The 26,902-nt window shown below is 57.7% G+C and overlaps 2 protein-coding genes across 2 annotated transcripts in view; one reads left to right on the forward strand and one right to left on the reverse strand.

Moving 5' to 3' along the window:
• ADAMTSL2 (ADAMTS like 2) overlaps positions 1-9,078 on the forward strand; it is a 28,121-nt gene extending 19,043 nt beyond the window's left edge. The window contains exons 14-19 of the mRNA XM_082492816.1: positions 1,215-1,428; positions 3,592-3,747; positions 5,012-5,182; positions 5,326-5,502; positions 6,740-6,884; positions 8,164-9,078. Coding sequence (XP_082348942.1) covers positions 1,215-1,428; positions 3,592-3,747; positions 5,012-5,182; positions 5,326-5,502; positions 6,740-6,884; positions 8,164-8,282 — 982 coding nt within the window. The 3' untranslated portion in view covers positions 8,283-9,078. The remainder of the gene's footprint in view (positions 1-1,214; positions 1,429-3,591; positions 3,748-5,011; positions 5,183-5,325; positions 5,503-6,739; positions 6,885-8,163) is intronic.
• A 2,559-nt stretch (positions 9,079-11,637) lies between these two features.
• On the reverse strand, positions 11,638-12,303 carry FAM163B (family with sequence similarity 163 member B; the record flags this gene model as incomplete). The annotated part of the gene is made up of 2 exons (XM_082492836.1): positions 11,638-12,027; positions 12,211-12,303. The coding sequence occupies 2 exons, from the start codon at positions 12,301-12,303 to the stop codon at positions 11,638-11,640; spliced, it is 483 nt and encodes a 160-aa protein (XP_082348962.1).
• Between the last annotated feature and the right edge of the window lie 14,599 nt (positions 12,304-26,902).

Here is a 26,902-nt window from a genome sequence, read left to right on the forward strand (position 1 = left end):
TAGGGCTCTTATTAGGGCTCTCATGCTTAGATTGCCCCACCGATCTTTTATAAAGCTGCCCCTCCTTGGAGCTGTGCTGTTCCAGCTCCCTGGGTTTGCACTGTGAAGAGAGAAGAGCTGCTCTGTGATTTACCGGTGGTTGCGGCTCGGCGGTGGGTGAACCGAGGGGCTGCCAGGAGCTCCAGCGGGGCAGCCGGGCACGCTCGCTAGCGCGTCGGCAGGCGGGATGCTGCCGGGGCTGGCAAGGCTTTTCCAACAGAAAGTGCTAAGAGAATTTTGCCTGATCTAGATGGGAAAGACCTTGGTTTCGTTTCCCTTCTGAATTTAGGTGGCACCTCTAAATGCGTGTCACCTCCCTAGGGCTGCGTGTTGTGCCTGGAGCCCCACGCGGGACACGAGGGCGGCGTGCAGCGGGGGGACGTGGCTCTCCTGCTGGGAGAGCGACAGCGGCGGGTGGCCCTGGGGGATGCACGAGGTGGCCCCATGTCCAGAGGAGCTGTGAATTCTGATCCATTTAGATTTATAGATTTTTTTAATTCAAAATTGCTATAATGTTACTGTACTATAAAAATCTTGCCTTGTTATGTCTTTACCCTTGGTTTACAAGCTGCTCCCCTCTTGTAACGTCAGGAGAGAGGTGCCAGGGGACAGTAAGGGGCAGGCAGTGTCTCGGAGCAGATCCCGGCTCTTCCAGCCCATCGCACGAGGTTAGCAGAGTCAGACCGGTGGTGGTACATGACCGTCCGTCCCACTGGAGCTCAGACAGCTTTGAGTGACATTATTGCTGGGATTTGCAGGGTGACGGATGGTTGTGTCCTCTCTGTTCTTTAGCTGGACAGGCAGAAAAGAGGGGCCGAATGTGGGCAAAAAGCCTGGCAGAGAAATGTGTTGGCACACACAGTGTTGCAGCCACAGAGCGTGCAATACTATGCGATAAACTGCTCCGTGCATCACCACGCCGGCTCCTCCTTCCTCTTGGCAAACTGGTTTTAGCATCCACCTCCGTGGGCACGAGCTCAGGTCTGCCGGGTGAAGCCACCGTACGTTAATGCATCCCATCCCACGGGAAAACCTCTCGCGTGCTCTCAGCCTGACTGCAGCTCATTCCTATTGCAGCCGTCTCCCTCCAGCCGAGAGCAGGCAGGGTTTTCCCGTGGGATGCTCCGGCCCCGGTCCAGTCGTGCCCGGCGTGACGGCCTCTCTTGCCTCCGCAGGTGGGAGACGAGCAGCTGGAGCGAGTGCTCCCGCACCTGCGGGGAGGGATACCAGTTCCGCATCGTCCGCTGCTGGAAGATGATCTCTCCGGGATTCGACAGCTCCGTCTACAGTGACCTCTGCGAGTCTGCTGACATCACCCGGCCGGACGAGCGCAAGGTCTGCAAGAACCCGGCCTGTGGTCCCCAGTGGGAGATGTCGGAGTGGTCCGAGGTAAGTCCCCGGGGGCTGCTGGCCCGGCAGCGCTGAGGGCGAGCACACGTGCTTGTGCTTCTCTGTTCCTTTTCCAGTTTAAACTCATCCACAGCCATCAGGGATTCTGCCTTTTAGGACGCTTGGCTGCAGTCATTGCGCGTGGACCTACGTGCATCAGTAATTCTTTTCCCGAAAACGAAGCCCTGGGTCCCCTCCCGGTCCCCTCCAGGATGGGGAGGCCACCGCCATCGGTGGCTCACAGTCTTTAACAGCGCGCGGGGCGCTGGCATTGCCCACTGAGATAGGGCAGGAGCCCCCGGCTCCCATCCTCGCGCCTTGGCAGCCCCTTCACCCCACGCTGTGCCGTGCCAAGGAGGAGGTCATCCCCCTCACACGTGAATTACGTTCCATAAAATTTCCCTTCCTCGCCTCCAATTTCACCGCCCCACATGGAGAGTGAAACCCTTTCCCAGCTGTGCCTGAAGCAGATCCCTAAAGCAGCCGGAGGGTGGGTTTCGGTGGCTCTTTCAGGGCGCTGTGTTGCTGCTCTTGCTTCAGCTCGTTGGTTTGCTCAGGAAAACCTGGGAAAGGATTTGGGCCCCTGAATTTATCTCCAGGCGCGGCCAATGCTCCGGCACGTCGCTTGCAAACGTAAACCTGTGACCACAACAAAACCAGCGCCGCTTCCCTGGGGAGGCAGGGCCGGTCTCCGAGCTGGGCTGGCCTGGGAGCCCGTCCCCTGGCTGCCACCGGCGTCGTGCCGGGGTGACACTCGTGGTGCCGGGAGGGGGGACCCAGCACGGCTTGCGGGGAGCACATAAAACACACGGGGCGTGTAACTGCGCCCATGCGTGGCCAGGAAACAGCCCTGCCTCTTCGGTGTCTTCTGCGAGCGGACTTGTGTGGAGAGAGTGAGGTTTTGGGTCTGTGTCCGTCTCCGGGCTCGGGCGGGTGCCACCGCCAGTCCCCCACGACGGTGATGGCGGCGCACAGAGCGTGGCATCTGTGCCCCGGAGCCTGCGCCCACACTGACTCTCTGCAAAGGAGCAAACGTCGTCCCTGCTCCCGAATCAAGCCCAGACCCCCCTAAGCAAGAGCAGCCCGAGCTCCGAGCCGAGCTGTCGGTGGGTGCGAACCTGCCCCAGCGTTTCCACCATGAGGGATCGGACTCTTCCTCCCGGGAGGTTCCCCAGCTGCTTCTTGGTTGTAATTTCATTGTGTCTTTTCCTCTCCAAGCTGGGGCGAGTCGGTTCCCTCGAGCCGGTGGAGGGGCTGGTACGTTCCCTGCTGTTGCAGGATGTTTTGACTTTCCCAGCCGGGTAGAGAGGAGCTCCCTGCGCACGTGCTGGCGCGCTATTTTGACTGGCGTAGCAAACCGGAGTGGCTTATTTTACAGAAATCCGTATTCTCCTCCAGCATGTGTCAGGGACAGATTGCTTGAGACAGTCCTGGAGTGGTTTGTTCTTAGCCAGCAGCAAAGCTAATCTCATTTGGATCCCATGTGCAGCGGGGTGCCAAGTTGGCTGGGGAAATAGGCATTAAAAAAAAAAGCACGTTTCAGGAATCTGAGGATTAACGTATCAGCGCGGTGCGGCTGAGCGCTGTGCTGTTGACACTTTTCCCTGCTTTACGTTATGCATGGAGCAAATGTGTGTATGCGAGACTGTAGTAACTCAAATCCAGTTCTAAATAATGTCACGGGGGGCGCGCGGTGCCAAATTTATCCACGGCATAAAAATCTCAGTTGTGTGGTTTGGGGAAAACATTCTCCAAAGAGGTGGAAAGGAGCTGGCTGTTCCTGGGAAGGAGGTGAGGAAGATCTCACCCTGTCTCTAAGTGACAGCTAAAACTTTCCAGCTCCGATCGGGCATTTTTGGTGCCTTGGGTTGTCGCCCTCTGGCATCACCCGGCGAAGAGCTTGCATAGCACCCGGGCAGGATACAGCCCTCCGGCACCTTATCCTGGCTGCTGAAGCTGCCGCCGAAGGGTTCTGGGGGAGAGGGGCGGCTTTGCTATGGATTGTTTTGCAGACAGTCACCTGTGCGTTGTCAGGGTGTTTTTAGAGTTTCGTGTTAAAAATGTAAAAAAAACCCACAAAACCAAACACCCAGAAAGCAGGTGCCAGTTCCCATCGCAGCGGGAGCCCCTGCTGACGCCGTCCCCCCCGTCCCCTCCCCGCAGTGCTCAGCCCGGTGCGGAGAGCGGAGCGTGGTGACACGGGACATCCGCTGCTCGGAGGATGAGAAGCTGTGTGACGCCAGCGCCCGGCCCCTGGCCGAGAAGAACTGCACAGGACCACCCTGCGACCGGCAGTGGACCGTCTCTGACTGGGGACCGGTGAGCTCCCGGGCTGGCCAGCCAAGTGGCCATCACGACCCGTTGCAGCTGGCTCTGCTTGCAGGCTTGCTTGTGTCTCCAGCGCTGGGAGTTTTGGGGTCGGACTCATCCTCCTCGGCAGCTCCCAGCTCTGACAGACCCGCAGGCAGCCCGCACCCAGAGCCGACCTCCAAAATGATTCAGCCGCTTTGGCTCTCCTAGTCCCTGTGTCACCCTCTGTCTCATCACCAGGACTTGCCCACCAGTGTGGTCACCCTGGGCCACCCTGACCGACCCCCCATGGTGGCACTGGGGTTTGGTGGTGTTTGTGAGCGCTGAGCCCTCCTCTTCCCACGGCTCCTCCTTGCACAGGGCAGGGATGAGCTGCTGGATGGGCTCCGGCACTGGGGGTGATCCAGCATCCCAGTGGGTCCCACAGCTTCCCAGCAGCTTGTCCCTGGGGCTTCTCCTTCAGGGGGACAGCGTGCAGGAGGGGTTAAACCCTGAAAACCCGGTCAGGTCCTGCTGCCATCATCTGCCAGAGGGCCTTAGTGGGTGTCGAAATCATCCTGTCTGCTGCATAGCGTACCTTGACAATGGTGATGCTCCATGCCCAGAAAATGAACCTTTTCCCCTTTCTTTTCCCTATTTTCCCCTTTCTTTTCCCCGTTTTCCCCTTTCTTTTCCCCATTTTCCCCTTTCTTTTCCCCTTTCTGCACAATTCTGCTACAGAGAACCCCTCCATCCCAAGCTATTTTTACCCAGGTTTTGATACATTAGCATCAGCTAAAAATAAGTAGTTTCCATGGCAGCAGCGGCGCTGTGAAACACCGCGCGTCCCTGCAAGAGCGGCCGCGAAAGAGCCGGGGAACGCTCGCTGCCTCCTCCAGCGCTCAGGGCAGTGCCTGCCTGGCCCTTCTCGCTCTCGGGGGGAAATACGTGTACCCCCTTGCTTGGTCCCCTTTGTCCCGACCTCTTTGAGAGCCATCCCGGGGTTCCCTCCTGCCTGGCCCGAGAGATGCTGAGTGATGGGGCCACAGGGTGGGTCGGCTGCGGTGGGGCTGCCCAGGGAAGGATGCGCTGAGCTTCCCCGCAGCTATTTTAAGCTGATCCCCAAGGATCCCTCCGTGATTTGCGGGCGGTGGGGTTGGGGAGGTGGCTGAGCCCCGTGGAGGCATCTTGGTCCCTTGTCCTGGGGACCCTGCGGGGACGGGGACGGGGACGGGGATGGAGCTGTGCTGCCTTCCCCGCTGCTGACCGCCTGCCGTGCCCGCTGCGGTTTCAGTGCAGCGGCGGCTGCGGGCAGGGCAGGATGATCCGGCACGTGTACTGCAAAACCAGCGACGGGCGGGTGGTGCCGGAGTCACAGTGCAACCTGGAGACGAAGCCGCTGGCCATCCATCCCTGCGGTGACAAGAACTGCCCCTCGCACTGGCTGGCGCAGGACTGGGAGCGGGTAAGTGCGACCCCTCTGGGCTGAGGGGGGGGGGGCCCTTGGGGTGGGGGATTGGTTTTGGGGGGTGATGGAGGAGGGGGATGATGTGGTGGGGATGGACTGGGGCGCACGGCTCTCAGCTGGCCCTGCTCGCCCCCCTGCAGTGTAACACCACGTGCGGCCGGGGCGTGAAGAAGAGGATCGTGCTCTGCCTGGAGATCGTCAATGGGAAGATCAAGACCCGCAACCCCGCCGACTGCGACGTTGCCAAGAAGCCCGTGGAGGAGACGACGTGCTTCGAGCGGCCGTGCTTCAAGTGGTACACGACCCCCTGGTCGGAGGTGAGCGGGGAGGGAGCCGAAGGCAGCTCGGGGGATCTGTGGGAGGGAGATGGGATGGAGGGGGGGAAATACCCTCCCTTCAACATGCGCTTACCCTGAGCCTGTGGTGCCCCGTCCCCTCGCCCCGAAGGCCACAGCACCTGCAAAATAACCCAAGGAGATGGGCAAAGCTCTGCAGGACGCTGCCCTCGAGGGAGCACCCAGGGGGGCCTTTCACTGCGCTGTAGCTCGGGGCAGAGAGTCTGCCCTGCCGCACTGCGATCCGGACGGGCTGTGCTCAGGGAGAACAGGGATGAGAGGAGGTGTTTGGGGTCAGCTTTGGCTTTTTTTTTTTTTGGCTTTTTTTTTTTCCTTCTTCCCTTCCTTTCCCCTGCAGCTGCTGATGGGGTGTGCATGGACCCTATGGGATGCAGAGGTTGGGGGATGCGGAGGTTGGGGGATGCGCAGGTCGGGGGATGCGCAGGTCAGGGATGTAGGAGTTGGGGATGTGGAGTTGGGCGCACAGTTTGCCCCAGCACCCTGCACGGTCTGCCAAGGCAGCCAGGGCTCGGTGGCTGTGGGGACGAGCCCAGCGAGCGTGGGCGAGGAGCTGTGAAGGGCTGTGGCGAGCTCCCCTCAAGCCCTCCCTGACGCAGCCTTCCTCCTCCTCCGTGCTCCAGGCACCTCGTTTTGTTTAGTCTTGCAAACCCTCCGTGCAGCCTATAATTAGCCAAAGCGGCCCTGCCGTAATCCCAGCCTGACGAGGCATCCAAAGGGCAGCAGGCAGCGAGCACCGGGCTCAGGAGCGGCTCTGCAAACCCACAGCGCGCTGTGCAGGGACGCCGGCTCCACAGCCCCACATCTGGGGTGCTGGTGGGGGGGTCGCAGGGATGGGGGGACTGCCGCCACCCTGGTGCCCCGGAGCAGCGTACGGACTGGGCCAACTCATCGGTGGCCCTTTGCAGAGGGTCCGCGGGAGGAGGGAGGCTCGCAGCCCCAGGGAATGGGAGCGTGGCCACGTATCCCCGGGCAGCGGCTGCTGCAGGCAGCTGATGTTGCTGGCAGCAAAGACAGAGCAAGAGGCCAGCGGTGCAGGGCTCAGACATGACATTCAGCCAGGGGAAGCGTTCACCTCCCTTCCCTGACATTTCCAGCGAGCACATTGATTTTTTTTTTTTTTTTATTCTAGCGGGTCCTGGCTTAGCACAGCCCCCCGCGATGGCAGGGGCTCGCCTCACCCCCTCTCTCTCGTCCCCAGTGCACGAAAACCTGCGGCATCGGCGTGAGGATGCGGGACGTGAAGTGCTACCAAGGGAAGGACATCGTCCGGGGCTGCGACCCGCTGGTGAAGCCGGTGGGCAAACAGACCTGTGACCTGCAGCCCTGCCCCACGGAGCCCCCAGGTGAGCCCCGCCGCCGGCAGCACCCCCGGCACTCATTGTCCGCTCCCCCCCCCCCCCCCAAACAGCACCGTCCGGCATCTTAGCTTCCACCGACCCCCAATTTGATAGCCCCAGGGAGGACATAAAGAGGATGACTCTCCTTCTGTGCCCAAATAATGGGGCACCGTGTGGTGGCTATTTCTGCAGGTAACCCCGTTAAGTTAAGGGGAGAGTTCAAAAGAAGCATTCTGTGACCTTAAGATAAAAGGGAGGTTCGGAGAGCTGACTTGGGTGCTGCGGCGGTGTGATTCCAGCTAACGTCTAGGAAGTTTCATCTGTGCCATTATTTTAATGATTTTTGGTCTCCAAATATCCTGTGGGATTTGTAACTATCTCGTTATCTGACTCGTCCGCTGGCTCAAAGCCCCTGTGATCTTTAGTGAACACGCGGTTCTAATTCTTTAATAGGATTTGGGAATAAGGACGGTGTGGGAGAAAAGCGTGAAAATGGGAGACGGATTTGGGGCCAGCTCCTGGCTCGGCTGCGGACCCGCTGGGCGCCCTCGGCTGGCCTCTCCTGCGGGGTGCGGGATGCGGGATGCGGGATGCGGCACGGCGCTCGTGAGATGCCTCGTGGCCCCCACGTAGCAAGCTGCCTGCCCTAGGAGCAGCCTGGTTTTGTGCATCCCGTGGATTTTACAAAAAAAAAAACCCACCTATATATAATTGTAAATCCTCTGGGTTTGAAGCAAAATGCTGCTCTGAAGGGAGCTGGGAGAGCCCGGCAGCGGTCTCTGGCCTCCTCCCTCTCTCCAGCAGCTCGCTTGCCCCTAACTCCTGCCGTAACGCTGCTGGATTCCCATTCCCTTTCTCAAATAGCCTCTTCGGGGCAGAAACTGGGAGTATGCTGGGGTCACCCCGTGCCATGCCAGGGGAGCCCCTTGGCTTGGGGGCAGCTCTGTGCCCGGCTCCCTTGGCGGCTCCAGCAATCCCCGGGCAGCTCCGTTTCGCAGGGAAGAGCTTGAATTTTGGGGCTGAGACCAAATGAGGCTCCCCAGGCGAGGCTAGGTGCGATGAAACGAGTCAACCTTCTTGTCCCTGTGCTTGGGTTGATAATGATATTTATGGAGAAGCCCCACGGTGTTTTCCACGGGATGCTCTGCCAGATTCCAGGGAGGTGGCAGTCGCAGCCGGGGCGTGTAGGGCAGGCTGTGCATGGGGAAAAATCAGCTCATGAGCTCGCACTGGTTTATTTTCTTTTTCTTTTCCATATCGGCGCCTTTTGCCTTTTCTCCCCCAGACGACAGCTGCCAGGACCAGGCAGGGACCAACTGCGCTTTGGCCATCAAAGTCAACCTGTGCAGCCACTGGTACTACAGCAAAGCCTGCTGCCGCTCCTGCCGCGCGCCCCACTCCTAGTGCCCGGCAGCACCCAGCACCCACGGCACGCGCCGCGCCGGCACCCCTGGGCTGCGCCTCCCTTAGCGAGGGCTCCGTATACCATTTAGTAAGCGCTACACATCCCACAGGCTGGTGTTAAGGATGCTTTTGGGTTGGTTTGTTTGTTCGTCCCCCCCTCCCCCCACTGATGCAGAACTACTATCCTTGTCCCTCTCCCGCGTCGAGGAACGGTGCCGGCACGGCTCGGCTGCAAAGCCGTTACCGCTGTACATTGGTAGCCCTCGTTATCAAAGCTGTACATAAAGTCGTGTATATTTGATTCCCCCGAACTGCAGACGCACCGCACGTGTTTCACGAGGTCCTGTCCTTCGGTTTCTTTCCTCTACGCAAGTTTGGGGTTGACGACGGGAAGGCGTGAGCTCTGCGCAGCCCCAGTTTCCCTTCGCGGAGGGGGTTAGTGCCCCTCTCCCAATTTATCCCCGAGACCTGCGCTCTCTCGTTAGCTGCATTTAATGTGGTGGGAAGCTGATTTTCGTTTGCTAAATGAACTCAAGCCCGAGCCTCCCCTTTTTTTTTTTTTTTGTAATATGTAGGTGTATACTTTTTCAGAGAATTTTATCTTATAATCAAATGTTAGTTCCATAGTCCTTACAACCCCCCCGTAATGCTGACATATTGTATATAATATGGAAACATAACTGCACTTTATATCACAAAAAAGACGTGCTCTTTTTTAATATATTTGTTTACAGACAGTGAACTTTATCCATATAATCATTAATTTGTACTCATATGTATATTTTAATAAAGTTGTCATATTTATGGTGGTATCTTGTTTTATTCTCCAGTTTGTCGTGGGTGCTTGCCCCGTGTGCTGGGAACACTGGAGTTGGGGCTGGGGGGAGCAGAGCAGCTTCAAGTTGGGGAATTGCGGCTGCTCGGACAGTGATGCCAGGGAAAGTCCCAGCAGTGGGGGAGCTGGAGATTTTTGGGACGATTGCTCTGCGTTAGGGGCCCTTTGGGGCTTTGCATGAAGCTTCTCAGGAGCTTGGAAGCACAGAGGTTTGATACGGGATCGGCAAGAAAAGGGCCTTTCCATTCTCCCAAGGGGGGGGGTTTGCTCTGTGTTTCTACATGTCTGTGTCTCCACGTTTCTGCTTCACTGAGGCCGGGCCAAAGGTTCTTTAGCATCCCCCATCCCACCGCCTGCACCCCCATTACTGCTGCATCGCTCCCCGCGGCAGCGGGGAAACTCTGCGCCAACGCCCCGTGTTTGACGCCGCGGGCACAAAAAGGTCAGCCTCAAAACCCATGTCAAAGAAGTAATTTATTTCTCTTTTTTTTTTTTTTTTTAAATTTTTGTTGGTTCCTACCCCCCTCCCGCCCCCCCCCCCCCCCCCCCCCGCGTTGTAATTCCCAAAAAGTCCTGTACAACAGATCACCAGGTGAAGGTTAGTGAAAGCCAACCGTTTGCTTAGTTTCCTAGCGACACGGGAAGGAAAAATGACAATAGGAAAAAAAAAAGGGAGAAAGGAAGGCCGGTAAGAGAAGTACAGTCACGAGAGATGCAAAGAAGAGGAGGGCTCCATGGTGGAAACAAACCCCGATGAGAACTGTACACAGGAGTGTGGCCGCGGCGGCTGCCGTCCCCCCCCCGGAGCAGAGGCATCGTGCTCCCGGGACACGGCGCCGCAGGGACTCAGCCCAGAATAATAAACACGTACGAAACCAAACCCAGTTCCCCCCCCTACCCCAACCCCAACCAGAACCCCCCCGAGAAAAGTCAAAGACACTCATTTGCAAAGACGGACTTATTACTTCAAAAGATTTCCCGTGGAATTAAAAGCCCTCGCGGTTAAACATAAAATCTCCAGCTGGGCTGCAAACAGTGTTTGGGAGCCGACGGGGCCGAAGCCGCGGCTTTTGCATCCCGTCGCAGCGTTAAAAAGCAAAGCTGACCCAGAGCACAGCGCTGAGGCCATTCGAGTCTCTCTGCAGCCAGTCCGTCCTCCGCCAGCCGGCCCCGAGTCCAGCGCGATGCTTTTCACCCGAATAATGCGCAATCCAGGAGGAGGAGGGCGTTTTGTCAGCCAAACTGAGTATTGCAAGGTGGGAGGGGAGGAACCGAGGCGGCCAGCCGAAACCAGGGCACGCGGGTCCCCGCACAGGCACCGCTCCTCCCGACGCGCTGAATTAACCAAAGGGCTCCTGTGCAGTGCGTACAGCGCAGAGGGACGCGGCCGGGTCCGGCGTGGCCGGCGGAGCTGGGGCAGAGCCAGGCTGCCCGGCCGTAGGCAAGGGCGCGATGGAAAATGCAAAAGAGGTGGCTTTGCCTAAATCTAAAGTGGTTTGACCCATTCCTGGATGGGGAGAAAACGTCACGGCTTTTTTTTTTTTACAAAAAAACCCCAACACAAATGCGTGTAAAAATGTGCATGCGGGGGGTGGGGGGTGGGGCACATACACGGGCACGGGCTTGGTCCTGCTCACCCAGCCCCCGACCAGAAGTCGTGTATGGCATTATTTGGAGTGGGGATGCTGATTATTCAGAGGGGGCGGCTACGGGTGTATTTGTCCAACCGCAATCGCGCGGTGTGTTATTTCCATAGGCAGGTAATGCGATGGGTTTGCTCCACCACCACCACCACCCCCCCCCAGCTCCACTGGGGGGGCAGTGGAGCCGCTCTGGGGGCTCCGAGGGGCAGGGACAGGCTGTGCACCCACCGACCATCCTAACCCTGAGGGGACCGCGCCTGTCACCCGGGAATAAATGACCAGCTTGAGGAGTGGGACAGCCTGGGAACAGGGCAGGGCTGTGCACACACACGCACGGGTGCAAGAGGGGGTGGCAGAGGGGTGGGCAATAGCATCCCGGCTTTGCTATGGGATGGTGGGGGTGTGTTCAGGTGCGCATGTGTGTGTGTGTGTGTGTGTACTAGGGCCAGGAGCAGTCGGCTGCAGCGTGCCCCCACGCCACGGCAGCAGAATGAGCCATTTTGCAGCCAACCCCGTGCCCCGTTACTGGCTTGTCATCACGCAGCACTCCAGCCGAATGCCGAGGAGGGGCTTTTACTCTGTATAAAAGGATGCACAATATCAAAATCCTCTTTATAAAAGAAAAAAAAATAAATAAGTGAAACGCAGTGCTAGAAAACCTCGCGTCCCAGCTGCAACCGTCCTCCCCTGTGCTCCCCTTTCGGGTTTGGTTTTTTTTTTTTCGCTACCCCTTTATCTTGCCGTTTAGCACGTCTCTGCCTACAGAACGTAGAAATACAATCTTTTTTTTTTTTTTTTCTCTTTTTTTTTTCTAAACTCCTCCGTGAATTTCAAAAAGTTCTCCCCGCTCTTAAGATCTCCGGCAGCAGCTGCGCGCTCACACGTCGGTGCTTATGCTGCGGCTGCGGGAGAAGGCTTCCCGCATGGCCGAGAGCCGGTTGGGGTTGAGCGCCTGCAGGTTGGCCACGCTCACCGGCAGATCGAGGTCTTCCTGGCTCACCGTCTTGTAGCTCACCCGGTCGCCCCCGTTGTGCAGCTCCTCGGGGGGCTCCTGCAGGAAGAAGGTGGGGGGCTCGTACGGCACGCAGCCGGGGCAGCCGGGCCGGCTCGGGGCCGGCTTCTTGCCGAAGGGTGACGAGGCGTAGAGGGACGGGCCGTTGGTCAGCACTACGTTGCGGTTGCAGTGGAGCGGCGGGATGTGGGAGTGCACGGCGAAGTCGGGCTCCTCCTCATCCTCTTCGGACTCATCCTTCTTGCAGCAGTAGTACTGAAAGGGGATGGCCCCGTGGGGCCGGGGCTCAGCCGGCATCCCAAACTGCCCACCCTGCCACTGAGGGGGGCTGCTCCGTGCATGCCAGCCCTGGGGACCGGCGGGCAGGGGACACCGGGCTTCCCGCAGGTCCCCTCCCCATTGCAGCACCCTTCGGGGCCGCATCCCCCCCAGCCTTACCTGGAGCCTACAGTAGCAGAGGACGGCGATGATACAGAGCAAAATGACAGTCGCTAATATTCCACCTGTGATGACCACGGTCCCGGCTGTCATCCGCCCTCTTCTCCATTAACAGCCTGCAAAAGCCAGCGCACGGGGTGAGGGGGTGCGGTGGGGGCCGGCGCTGGGGGGGTGCACCGGGCTGCGCGTCCCCACACCCTCAGCTCACCCCTGTTTGCTGGGGGCTAGAAACCGGGTCGCCTCTGTGGGAGGTGATGGGCAGGATGAGGCCAGATCCTGGCACTGGGCGCCTGTGAGGGCCATCAGGGAGTCCCCGTGCCCCCTAAATACCACCTTGCAGCCGCAGGGGGATCAAAAGCTTCATGCAGTGGGAGAAATATTTAGCGAGCGGCAGCTCTGGGGTCACATCGGGCTCTTCCGCATGCAGGAGGGGTGACCCCAAGGGAGATAAAACCTTCTGCCCAGTGCCCACGGCTCCCAGGGCACCCTCCCGGCTCCCGCCTGGTGGCAGAGACCTTCAGGGATGGGAGAAGGAGCTGTGCAGTAAGGATTTCTGAGCTGTACACATTTTTCTCTGAGCCTATAATCCATTTTCCCCGTGAAAACAATGTGGTATTTTAATTTGGAATAACAGGAGCTGCTAAGTGAGCCTTTAATGACTGCAGGGACGGGCGCCTTCCCCTCCCTGAGCAGTGAGCTGAGGTGTGGGACGTGTCTGCCCGCTGCGGGAGGCACCAAGCTCCTCGCCTCTGTCACGGCCAAGCCACAGCGGGGGGGCTTGGGGGGACATCCCAGGATGCTGCTGCTGACAGCCTGGGGCGAACTATTCATTCCCACCACAGAGCAAATGCTGCAGCCGGGACACGGTGCTCTGGACATCCCACCTTGACCCCACGCCTGCGTTTTGGGGTACCACCAGCGCCCTTCTCTCCCTGCAGTGCCCCTTAGAGGAATGCGGGTGCTGACACAGAACGGGCGGCGGTGGAAGGTCCCTGTTTCTGCCCTTTGGTGCGCTCACCCAGAAGGCAGATGCCCTGCATCACGTGCAGCGCACGAGCCCCGCGACGCCGGGTCTTGCTCTGAGCATCCCTGCCCCGAGAGCTCGTGGGACAGCTTCCTTTTCCCTCCACCCCAGGCAGAATAAGACCCAGCCACAGGAAGGATGCTGGGGAGACGCGTACCTGCCCGCACACGCGTGCTCGCAGCTATGCAGACAGCGGCACTGCCACCAGCACCGCTCCGCAGCTAAAGCTCCGGCAGCCCTTCAGCGCCGCTAGCGTCAGGCTGACAACGAGGGAAGCGGCAGAAATTAAGAGAGAAATCGTACCCTGACCACCTACTCTACAAGCGCTTTAGCAAAGCTGGCCTCCAGCTCACGCTATCAGGTTAAAACAAAAAACCAGCCACCCCAGCCCCAAATTACTTCAGCACCCGAGGAAAAGCAACCGTATCTGTCAGGGATTTAACCCGCTTCCAAAGAAAATAAATCTGTGGCATATTTTCAGGCGCTTAATGTCCTGCTAAAGTTGGGTAAGTGCTGAATGGATAAAGCAGTATCACATTTTATGTTGCTGCTGAGCAGCGCCCTAGGAGGGAAGGTAATTTATAACGACGTCTGAATGCCTTCTAGCACCGCACGGCCACGGGGCAAGCGCCGGGCCAAATCCTGCCCTCATTCCTCCGGCAAAATGTTCTGAGGAGGCTCGGGGGGGGGGGGAGGAACGCAGTCAGGGGAAGGGTTTGCAAAAAAATGCATTAGTGATTTAGAAACTTCGATTGCTGTTTAAAGCGGGATGGAGGCGCGCGGCTGCAGAACCTCGGGCTGTACCGGGTGCTGTGGGCACATGCTCTGACCCCGCAGAGCCGGCGGGAAATGCCCATCTACACGTCCTTTGCTGCTCCCATTTGCGATCACCAATGCCGCCCCGAATCTCAGGGCAGGGGCGCGCAGGACCTGGCTCTGGGGTGGCCGGACTCAGCCCTGCAGCCTCTCCGGGACGGGCGCTGCGCTCATCAGAGAGCATCAGCGTCTTAGGGAGCTCCTCGCCAGCCCAAGACGAAAGGTGGCAGGCAGGGCTCGGGCAGGGAGGGCTCCTCGGCTTCCTCGCCAGTTAATTAAACAGCCGCCTACCCCAGGGGGACAAGCCAGGGTCACACAGAGCCGGTTTTCACAGCTCCTGTCCAGCCGCGGTCAGCCAGACGTGGCATCACAGCCACTGCTCCATCCAGAGCAAGACCATTTGCATTTCGTTCTTTTTTTCTCCCATAACATACTTGTCTGATTAAAGCTGCGTACCTGGAAGCATTAAACTCTCCAGCGTGCAAAGGGGGAGGAAAGCAGCGCACGTGGAGGCCCATAAGCAGAACAATTCCTGTCTAGACCTCCTTTTTACATTTGTTCCTAATTTCACGCTCCACAGGCTCCCAGATTCATATATTTAGTAATAAATATCCTGGTAAAAGGAAGTGCTTTGCAGCTCCACTGTGGTCTTGGAGAAAGTAGCAGGAACGCAGGCACCGAGAGATGCGGTCCCAGCAGACGGTCGCTTCGGTAACGTTAGGAGCCCTCAAGCTACCAAGGATGCCTGAACCCCCCCCAGCCCCTCTGCCCCGTCCAACTCCAGCACCTCCTCCATCACCGCCAGACAGCAGGGAAGGGGCTGCGGGGGGTTGTTAACTCCGCACAGGCTGTTTGCCCCCGGCCCAGGAGCCCTTTGCTGTAGGAAAGCGGTCCCCAGTGCTGTGGGATGGCGCCTCTCGGGGTTCACTGGGAGCTGCCGCGCTGGTGCGGGCACACCTCCCCCTTCCCCGGCACCCTGCTTTACTTTCCCAGCGCACAAAGGACCGGTCGTGCTGCAACAAACCGAAGACACGTCACTGCGCGGACGGTACAAGCTGTTCCTGGATGAGCTGTGCGGTTTTAGCCACAACCCTCTGCCTCCTGCCTGGTTGCACCAGGACATCTATTGCTGCAGCTACAGCAGCACCGTCCCTGCAGCCTTTGCAGTGGCCGGGAAGTCCCAGGGTGTGAGAAAAGGGCCTTTTCTAGTCCTTGCGCCCCGGAGAAGCCACCAGCAGAACTCCCATCGGCTCCAGCCCCGGATTGGTGGCTCCTTTCCTCGCTGACACCCCCTGCATGTCCCTGCCGTGGCTGAGGACACGGGCTTTGAGGCTGAGCTGCTCACTAGGAGCCGGGTCTGCAACAGCCTCTGCTCCCCCCTTCGCTTGGGCATTGCCACGAGGGACCGATGGACCTTCCCGACGTGCTGCAGCCCACCCCAGGGGGCCGGAGGGGGGGTCGGGGGAAGCTTCCCACAAGCAGCAGAGAACGGGACAGTTCGGAATTGCACTTGACAATGCAGAAAGGAGAAGGGAGGGGGTGAGAAATCACCCCAAGTCACCCCCACCCCAGCATCCCGAACGCAGCCCCCGGACCGCCGCGGGTGCCTGCGGTGGGGAGAGGCTGCTCACAGCTGCGCCTCACTCCTGGGACAGCGCTGTGAGCGAGACGGGACAGACCGGCTGTGCAGCCAGCGCCTCTCGGGAGCCGGCGTGGGAGGAAGGCTTCAGAGCAGCCGGGGGGCTGAGCTCAGCCCACCCGAGGGCTCCCGCTAACACCCGGCTGATGGCGGCTCCAAAAAACTGAGCTCCAGCTGCTGGAGCACTCCAGCCAAAGCCGGCTCCCGTGGACTGGCCTGACCCTGCCTGCTGGAGCTGGGGGAGAAAGAGACGTGGAGACTGCTAAGGAGATCACTCCAAGGTTTGTTTAAGAGACCCTCAATTGCCTAGTTAAGCCAGCTTCTAGGACTTGCAGGTGTTAAGATCAATCTTCAGGCCAGACCTTTAAATGAATGGGGGTTCCATCCATCCATCCAATCCCGTCCCGTCCCATCCCATCCCGTCCCGTCCCATCCCATCCCATCCCATCCAATCCCGTCCCGTCCCATCCCATGCCATCCCATGCCATCCCATGCCATCCCATGCCATGCCATGCCATGCCATGCCATCCCATCCCATCCCATCCCATCCCATCCCATCCCATCCCATCCGTTACTCCCATCCTCAGGGCAACACAGTCACCCCAAAGCCTTTTGCACTAGCTGGAGGTGCTGCCATGGCAAGCACCAAAAAAAGGGAGTGCTGGTCCCACTGAAACTGTGCCTGCCTAAGGAGACCATGTCTTACCTGCCAAGACCTGTAGCCCACAACTTGTCCTACTGTAGCACTGCCTGAATCCCCCCAGCAGCCCTGGAACCTGCTTCCTCTGCAGCCAGAAGCAGCACAGCCCTCTATTTAACAAGCAAGTTGGGATTTCCCTTATTCACCTGACTCCAGAAGCTGGAGATTTAAACAAACTAGCCAAATTAGGTATGAAACAACAACTGAGCAGCACAGAGGTGAGTGCTGGCAGGATTGCTCATGCCGGGTACCCCAGCACTGAAGCAGGCGGGAGCTTGGACCCCACCATAATATACACACAGGAATAAAGACACAGCCACAAACACCTCACACTCGAGGGACGTTCGGCTCAAACCTTCTGCATGAGGCCTCTGGCCCTCGTCATAGCCCTTCTGCTCATCACAACGGTGGTCTCACATGTGCAGAGGGGAGCAGGGATCAGCTCTGCCCTACACTTCCAAACGGCCAAGATGGAAAAAGGAGTGAAAAAAGGACAAAACGCCATCCCACCCTTCCCAGGGAGCGGAGGAGGTTGGCAGCATGTCCTGAAGTAACACCATCCTCCCTCCCCTTGGCTCTGCTCTGCGCTAGCACACCCCTGGCCGTGCTGTGTGCTTGGCCGAGCTGTCTCTGTGCCGAGCGCTGCTGCCGTGCGTGGGTGTCCTCCCGCACCTGGGAAGGGCCTCCAAGGGGGAAAGCGACCCTGCACGCCAGCATGGCCCCCCCGGCAGGGTCCCCACACTGCTGGCACTGACGCTCCTCCGAGCATCATGAGCGATGGCTGGTGGTGGGTCAGCTTGTTTGGGGAGAAGACCCAAGGGAGGGACCTCAATGGGGGGGACGTTCAGGTTGGGAAGATTAAGTTCTACATGGAAACTGGGGTTTGAGCACGAGTGTATGGGGGAAGCATGAGTCCGACCCTCCGTGGTGGAGGGTCATGAGCTCTGTGGGTCTTGTTCTGGGTGGGTGACGCAGCCATTTCCCAACTCATCCAATTTCCCAGCTCATCCGTGGACAACAAACCCTGAGGGCGATGCTGCTGCCCAAGCCATACTTCAGAAGAAAGGAAAAGAGCTCAGCGAGAGGCCAGGGAACTGGGAGCGCACATGAGTGATGTCCGAGATGCTGCTCCCCTGAGCCGCTGGGTCCTGCTGCTGCTTCCCTGGGTGCAGGCACCATTCGGGACCCAGGACCCTGGTCCAGAGTAACTGTCTAATCATGCTATAATAAACTGGCTGGGGCAGAGCAGACTAGATCTGAGCCCTTGATGCTGTAAAGCTTCGGGGTGAGCCTGGTTTACACTCCCCCATCCCCCCTGCCCCCCCCAGTGCCACCTAAGTGCCATGGCTCTGCCCACGGGTGAACCCCGGAGAGGTTCAGGGTGAAGGAAAGCCACTGCCCGGCCAGCAGCCACCAGCCTGGGAGGTGGGAAAGCAGCAAATAAGTTAGAGGCCAAAACCAGTTTGGTGGCAAATACAGCCTTATTTCTGCATTTCCCCCAGTTCCTGTAACCCTACCCAGTCAATGAACGGGAGCCGGGCTGCTAGGAACAGCGGGGCAGCGCGCCAGCAGAAGACTTTGCATTTACGCAGCCAGCGGACGGGGCAGCTGCCAGAAACACAGGCAGAGAACGTGGCTTTCCATATGAAAAACACTTTAAGCAGAAGGCGGCCCTGCATCACTTTCGTTTGCTTTCTCTCTCTTCCTCCCGACAGCCGCGCTCCCGGCCGGGGCTGATGCTCTGCGTCCACAGCGGGGATTTAAACAGCCAGGCTCGACCGCGGGTGGGCTGGGGAAGGGGCGCAGGGGGGCTCGGTGCCCGCAGACCCATCGCTTTGACATCACAGCTGAGCACAAGGACAAGACGAGACATGTCTCATCAACCAATGCTCCCCCATCTCGGCACAAGCGCTTACCGTGTGGGACCCCCCGTATCTCCAGGCACCGCGGACTCCAAGATTCTCTTGAACATTTGATGAGCCGAGGGCACTTAACTCCCTGCTGTCCCCTCTTTGGAGAATGCTACTCATGATTTCCCAGGCTGATCCGCAGCAGATGGGTCCTCCTGGGTGCTGGAGATGGCTCAGAGACCCCAGCAGCCCCATCCTCCCATCCGCACTCGCTGGGATGGCGCTCGCCCCCACCTCTGCTCAGACGGTGGCCCTTTGCGCAGAGGCTCCTGCGCTCAGGAGGTGCTTCCCCTACCCTGAAAATGCGGGTTTGCACCACTGTTGATAGTTTCCGGAATAAGAAGGATTTTTCGGAAGTGAGCCTATGGCACACCGGAGAGGGCTTCACCGCCTGGGCGATGCAGCGGGGTCTGGGCCGGCACTGGCAGGCTGCGACGCTGCCGGGGGCTTTTAAACGAGAGATCAGAACAGGGAGCAAAACATTTCACACCCACCTGGGACCGCGTGGCCCTTTCTGGTGGCCATAGAGCCGTTACCTGGTTGGAAGCCAATTACAGTGGTCACCGATACTCTCACGGAGGTAACTCACAGCTGCGCCTGCAGTGACCCCCGCATCTCCCCCCAAAACTAATGCACCCCCAGCCCTCCTGCCCGCTGGGACAGACCCCCATCCGTCAGCTCCCACACTGATGTCCAGACCACAAACAACACATTTCCAAGGCAATCTATCCACAGTGCCCGATAAATTATTCAGCAGATAGGACACTGCTGGAATAGCGCTGAGCTGCGCAGAACAGGATCCCGACCACCTCCAGGCTCCTGCGCTGCGCGGCACGGCACGGGCAGCGCTGCGACGGCAGCTCGGGGCAGGCTCTGCCGGGCACCGGGGCTCCCGGGGCGCCTGGGAACGGCTGCGGGCAGGAGGATAACACCACGGTTGTGGAAAGGTGATGAGAGCTGGGGTGCGAGAGAGCCCTCTCCACCCGCAGGTGCCGGCTCGCTGCGTTCTCGCCCTGGTTTTGGTGCCCTGGCAGTGAGAGTTGAGCCTGGAGGTACATCAGGCTAATGCAGGATGAGCATCGGGCCGATATGGGGATGTATCTCCTGTATTTTCATCAATCATAACCCACAATAAACTCCTCCAGGGGACTGGAGGGGCTGGGGACCGGTCCTCTCCTCTGCCCATTCTCAGCTCAGCCCTTTACAGCCAGAAACTCTCCCCCCGCGCTCCCCGAGCAGTGCCGACGGTCGGGCTGAGACAGGGAACGGCCAAATGTCCCAGCGGACCTGCTCCTTCTGTCTGCTCGTATTATCATCCGATATAATGATATATAATAACAACGATATTACATATCACTAAAGCCCAGAATTTCATAATCCAAAGCGTTCTGTTAAATATTGCACGGCAGCCCAAAAAACTCCCAGAAAAGCCACTGCTTTGCTGATAAGTGGTATAAGCTTTTTCCATATGCTCAGGACACACCGTCTTCGTATCCCTGCAGGTGTCCCTGCCAGCAGCGGCACTGCCGGAGCAGCCAGGCTGTACTGCTCCAGAGCAGCTCATCAGCTACGAAACCCAGCAAAAGGGGGCCCAGGATATTCGGGAGATACATCACACAGCCACTGCAAACGTGGGGTTTTCCTGAAGCTCAAAACAAGCAGAAGTTCACGGGACAATTAAAAATCCCCTCCCACCAATCACCATCGTTAGTTTTTAAAGCGGAGACCGGCGCTCAGCGAGCTCTCTGAATTCTCAGCACACTTACGCAGGCTGCCTTCGAAGCGCATGGATCTCGGGGATGCCTGCCCCAGCAGCGCGCCAGGGGGAATATGTGCTCTGCCATAATGAGGCAATAATGTCATTTAATAGAACCAAATCACGCCTAATGAAAAATAATATTTGCACAGCTCATCAAAGCGGCGTTGAGGCTTACGAAGCACAACTCCAGGCATGAATTTAAATCACTGCAAATGCTAAACGGAGTGTAGTGGTGCCGCTGCGGAAGGACGGGGCAAAACGCTGAATCACCTGGACGGTGCTCGCGCTGCCCTTGGGAACGTCCCCTTCCAGTGCCCCCGGGGCCATGCCGAAGGTGCTGCAATCTCCGTCCCAAAGGGACTCGGGAAGGTGTCTGCGGACACTTTGGCATCACCTGGGATAAAGCAGGGTATGTTCACGCTGCTCTGCCCTTCTGACCCTCTGTAAAACTGCACAGCCGCATCCTAAAAAGCATCAGTAGGGATGCTATCGGTATCGGTAGGGATGCTATCGCTACTGGTAGGGATGCTAGCGGTATCACAGGGATGCTATAGGTATCACAGGGATGCTAGCGGTATCGGTAGGGATGCTATAGGTATCACAGGGATGCTGGCGGTATCGGTAGGGATGCTGGCGGTATCGGTAGGGATGCTGGCGGTATCACAGGGATGCTGGCGGTATCACAGGGATGCTGGCGGTATCGGTAGGGATGCTGGCGGTATCACAGGGATGCTGGCGGTATCACAGGGATGCTGGCGGCTCGGCACTGCCCAGCAGTGCATGCCTGTGCACCAGCCCTACACTGGCATCAGTCCCGGAGAGGTAAACCCGAAAACCAGGCCCAAGGAAGGAACCGGTACAGACGTGATGGACTCGCCTCCGGGTCTGACCCCGCGCGTGGTGAGCTGCCGCAGCAGGGGCTCGCGGCCAGCCGGTCTCTGTCAGGATTTGGGAGCTGCTGTCAAACCACACCAGAGCGAGGGGGGGGGGGGTGTTACCCTCCCCAATCCCACTTTTCACTGCCCAAACAATCACACTTTGCTTAAGTACCAGGAATTATTTCCATACATCAGCTGGAGAGCAGACCGTAATCCCAAACACACATAAGCAGCCTAAACTCCAAAAAAAAAAAAAAAAAAAAAAGAAAGAAGAAAGACAGGCTGTCTTTCCACCCTGCATCATTTAATCACCTCTTGAATTATAGTTTAGTCAGCCTGAGATATTAGCATCAGCGAGAGCAGGTTTTGGTATTAGCAGCTTGAGATAAGCTACCGCAATCACTGCTGAGTGGGAAATAAGTCAGAGTGGGGAGCACCCACCCACCCCCGGGGACTTCTCCCAGCAGGGCAGTTTTGCAGGCTGGAAATGTCCCCAGGCCAACCTGAAAAGCTTGGCTTAGCTTACTGAGAACTAACAATAAATCTTACTCCTGATCGGTACTTTTTCCTGCCCAATTCACCGAGCAGGCATTGCTCCCTCTCCATCACCGCCCCGCGGCAGAGCCCACCGCAGCCCCCCAGCAGGGCACGGTCTGCTGGAGCGCCGGCGGAAAGCTGAAAAAGCTCTGATTGTCAGAAAACACCGCCAAAATGATGCACCAAAGGTGAGAAAAAAAAAAAAGGGAATCTGTCCTTCTGAAAGTGCAACTCTTTCCAGAACTGCTCAGTTCACCTGGATTTTCAAAGCCCTTCAGGCTGAGAACCAGCCGCTGCTGCCCCAAGAGCCCGGCGCAGCCGGCACCGTACACCAGTAGCTCACACCGGCCTTCCCGCTGCCACCTCGCCCGGCAGACGCCTGGAGAGCAGGGTTTCGTTGCTCAGATGGGACTGCTGGGGCACGCGGATGGGAAGAGACTCACACAGAGTCTGTGGCTGAGCTCCCGGCGGATTACGACCTTGGCCGAGAGCCGGAGCGCTGACACCGCAGCTGGGATGGGTCTGTCTCCCCCATCCACGACGGTCCTGGGGACATGGCTCTTACAGGCCAGGGACACTGCGCAGAGGGACAGCAAGATCTCGGTACCCTCTGATGGCCACGCAAAGCAACAGGAGCAGCAGCTCTCATGGTGGCCCTCCCAACTTTAGCTCCAGGGATTTGTTGGCTCTGGCCGTGCCGCGATGGCTGCCCGGAGCCTTGTTCTTATGGGAAGACATTGCGGCAACCGGCCTGGGGGAGATGGACTGAGTCAGCCCTGCTGGGATTCAGCCCCGTGCTATTAGAAACGCGATGCGCTCCAGAGCTCAGGTTTGCACCTTTTGGCTTCTGCCTTAGGCAGCCACAAAGCCCCGCAGAGCCCTGCGTGGCACGGCGAGGAGCAGCCCATGCCACCCGCCCCAGCTGCGCGTTCAGCCTTCGGGCAACGTCGGAGCTAAAGCCCTGGTTCAGCCCAGGGCTTTCGGCCCCGGCTCCTCTCCGGCTCCGGCAAATGAAGCAGTACCGTGCCTGAGAGGGAAAGCATTGCTGTGCCAATACCCATTTTACAGATGGGGAAACTGAGCCCTGGGCTGGTTAAGGCTCTGCTTTTGAAGCTAGTTTGCTTGAAATCTATCAAGTATCAGCCCATTTCCAGGCTAAGGTGGCTTCCACCAGGACAGGCAGCTCCACTCTCCTTCCACCCCCTACACCGGTGGTTGAGAAGGAAGAGTCCCCACACCTCACCTGGTGGCCCTTGCAGATGTCCTGAGACGTAGATGAGCCATTGATCAGGGGCTGGGGAAGGAAGGACACGTACAGTGGATGTTTCCAGTAAGCAGTAAATCCAACAGCTTTGCATTTCCAAGAGGTATGAACGCAGCTCCGTGGGATGGGCAGATCCTCGGCAGATTAAAGTCTCTGTGAGCTGCACAACTCGCTCTCGTTTGCGCGGGGTTCACAGACCCGAACAGGCTGGGGAGGAGGCAGCAGGCAGCACCGTTGCCTTGGTGCTCGTTAAATGCAGCAACCCAAGAGCTCCAGGGACCACCCTGGCGGGCTGGGGACACCAGCACCCCTCTGTCCTTGCCCCCCCCAGCTGTGGGTGGGTGGCTGATGGCCGGTGACACCTCCAGTGACACACTGTCCCGCCAGCACCCGGTTCCTGAGCTGCTCTGGGCTCCAGCTCCCCATGCAACCCGCTTATCCCTCATCCGTCCCCGCTCCTCTGCCCTTGTGACACAAAGTCCCCACAGTGTGACCTGGGTCTGTGCGTCCAGCTCCTGCTGCTCCGCGGCACCGGGTGCCGGCTGCCACCACCCAGCATCTCCCAGGGATGAACCCTCGGGGCTGCCTGAACAACCACTCGGGCACCAGCAACCCCACCTGGGATTTCCAAAGAGATATACATTACTGCCTTAAAAAAAAAAAAAAAAAAAAAAGGAAAAAAAAATCACAAAAATGGGGTAGGGAGTTTCCATAGCTACAGCTTTACATTGTGCTGGCAAAGGCTCAGGTTCAGCCCGTGTAACGAGAAGCAAAGCAGAGTGTTTTTCCCACTCCAGCCCAGCAAGGTAGCACGGCGCGTCAATAAAGAAGCGAAGAGGACAGAACAGAGCTCGGAGATTCTGGAATTAACGCATAAACGTTAAGGACTGGCAATAACGCATAAATGTTATGGACTGGTGATAACCGCATAAATGTTAAGGACTGGCACGTGAGGCTGCCCCTCGCGCTGCGCCCCCTGCCCTGCCCGACCCACCGCAGCCCCCCCCTCACCAGCACAGCGAGCACGACGTGCACCTTCGTGCCGCTTGACGTGGTCAGAGGTCGGAAACCGCTTCATTTAAAGCAGTGTCCGCGCGGTGCTCCCCGGGCCGGACCTCCAGAGAGAGGGGCGGCCGGCGCAAGCAGTGAACCTGCAGAGATTTAGCGCCGCTGCCAATGCAGAGTCACTGTCCGCAGGACGGGGGGGACGTGGGGCTCTGCCTCGCCCCCTACCTGTGCCTTGCTCAATGCCGGGCTGGTGTCCGCACCGCGGCTCACGGGGAGGGACACGCACATATGCAAACCGCTCTGCTAACGAACAAGAGGCCGATAGGCTTCCTCATTGCTTGTGACCAGGAGTTTTCCTACAGGCAGTAAAATCTCCTTATGTTATCCTTTTTAATAAGGATTTATCATTGCGGCATCAGGGGAATTAATACAGACCCGTCTGAGAGGGTAATTTTCAGATTCTTGGCAACTTCCACTGAATCGGTTCCAGTAAATTTTCCTTTTTTCCTCACCTTAATTCTGTTACAGCTTTTCCTGGGAGATGAGAGAAGGAAAGATTTAACTCAGAGGAAAAAAAAACCAACACAAAACCTCAACAACAAAATCATAAGCAAAAAAGCGGAAAAGATAAAGTAATTCATACAGCTCAGCTGAAACCATCATTAGGCGAATAAAGAAACAGAGAAAAACCTTCACACAAATTGCTCTACTCGAACCATGTGGTCTTAACAGAGCTGCTGGGATCAAATGTTTGAAATATCGACTGTTCCCAGGGACAGCATCTTTCAGAGCATCTTTCAGAAATCAAAACACGCGTGATGGATCTTTTTGCCTAGCGTCAGCATTAGGGCGACACAACCCTGTCTTTGAAATGACTCCTCGATGCTAGAGAGGCCCTTGAGCGCGATGCGGCGGTTCGTGCGCGCTCTGCCACCTTCTCACCGGCCCCGGGAGCCAAACAGGGCTACTGCCGGCACCCAGCGAGTGGCACGGGGGGCGGTAGCCGGCGAGGCTGGCGGGACAGGGTGCTCCCACCGCTCCTGCACGCATCAGGCTCCCGCGCTCCCCACCTCCTCCTGTCTGCAGCACATCGGTGCCCGGCATCTTCTCGAGCAGGTTGCGGCTTCTGCCATCCTCGCTTAAATGATGCCTGATTTGCGGCACGGAAAAAGGGCTGAAAAATGCCGAGTAGCTTCTCTTTGAAAGCCAAACCTTAGACCAGCGCTCTGAGTCACCCCTGAGCGTTCGAGCCCTTCCTTGTGGTCAGGGTACCACAGCAGCCGTGCTTGCCGTGGGATGGGCTGTGCTTCCCGCATCCCCGGGGGGGGGTGTCAGATCACGTAACCCCCTCGGGATGTGGACGCAGAAATGCCTCCATCCACCCTGGACAGCAGGAGGAGACTCACAGGCCAGGGCTGCCCTGCTCCACCCTCCCAATCCCAGCTGAATTTCGTCTTTCTTCGCTTGCCTGCTGAGCTCGCTACTTCGCTTGAACACGTTTGCTCGAACTCCTCGGGAAGTAGGTTCGTTACACTGTTAAATAACACTTTCTGCCCCAGAGCTAACCTTGCCGTTGTGACGAACTGGGAACGCAAAACCAACGTAGCAAAACCTTTCACTGAACCTACAGTGATTTTCTGAGCTCGCCCTGGCCGCGCTGATGCTGTAGGACCACAACGAGCACCTCATTAACAGCCCTCCTCAACGGCAGACCGTACAGAAACCTGCTTAACAGATCAGTTTAAGCCTTACAAAACCCAGACCTGCAAATCTGAGCACCTTCACTGCCCTGTGCCTGGTTAGCAGACCAGAGCCCGTTGAAACGCAGGCGCCCGACTCGCGATGGAGCTCTGCCTGCAGGAGATGCCCCTCGCAAGGTTAAAGAGACCCACAGGTCTCCTCCGGGAATGAGGAATACATTCGTTCAAGCCACGGGTCTGTTTAATAAACCACCCTTCAACCTGGCTGCTGCTGCTCCTGGGCTTGACAGCAGAGCGTGCGGGAGCCCAGGAATGTCTGCTGTGAGCACGGGATGCTTCGGTTCTGCTGCTGGTTGGTTTAATTAGGATATCATGAAATTGCACAAGATTGTGATGTTCGGGTTACACGGCAGTGGCAGCATTCGTATCAAACAAAGCACTTCTTCTTTCCAGGTTCCTGCAAATGTTCTCATCTGTATTCATTTTTGGAAATCTCTTTTTGAGCAAAACCCCAGCACTGGCTACAGCAGCAGCGTGCCAGCGTTACGCGTTTCTGAGGTTGGGCAACTCTAATCCTCTGCAGGCAACGGCACTGCCATAACCCAGCAATAGTCATGCTGTATATTTAGTACCGATCAAGTCAGACAATATTTTAAAGACCCACCCTTTGTCTGTCGACCCTAACATTCAACGATATAACACAATATTTACACAGGTATCCACAAAGCGAGTAAGATCAGTGCTCGGTTTCTCAGAAACCAATATTGCAGGCTTGTGTTTTCTATAACCTATGTTGTTTTATTTAAAAATACAACAAAAACAAAGATGTGATGCCAGAAACACAAGGGAAAATATGCGCAACCAAGAAAACCCGACTTTCTGTGGGCTGAAGCTGCTCCCACGAGCTACCGTGAGAATCAGGAATAACTCTCGAGAAGTCAGTAATGTTAAACTGTTGCAAATCAGAAAAGGCAAGCTGGAACCGTCTAATATTAATTGCATAAATATTACGCTTGTCTTCATCTCAGGGGGATGCGCCTGCCCACGGGGTGTCACATCCAGGCTGGCCAGAGGGGATACCCACAGGTCTCCCCTGCAAAGAGCAGCCAGGATCATCCCGCACACGAACTCGGATTGAAGCAGCCGTGAATCATAGAACCACAGGACCGTTTTGGTTGGAAGAGACCTTTAAGATCATCGAGTCCAACCGTTAACCCGCACTGCCAAGTTACCACTAAACCATGTCCCTCAGCACCACGTCTACACGTCTTTTAAGTAGCTGCAGGGATGGTGACTCAAGCACGTCCCTGGGCAGCCTCTTCCAGTGCTTGACAACCCTTTCGGTGAAGAAATTTTTCCTGATATCCATCCTAAACCTCCCCTGGTGGCACAACTCGAGGCCATTTCCCGCCTGCCGCTCAGCCTGTCCCGCTCTCAGCTCTGCGACACTCTGCGCG

This window comes from Vanellus vanellus (genome assembly GCF_965231255.1).
Source record: "Vanellus vanellus genome assembly, chromosome: 18".
Taxonomy (NCBI): Eukaryota; Metazoa; Chordata; class Aves; order Charadriiformes; family Charadriidae; genus Vanellus; species Vanellus vanellus.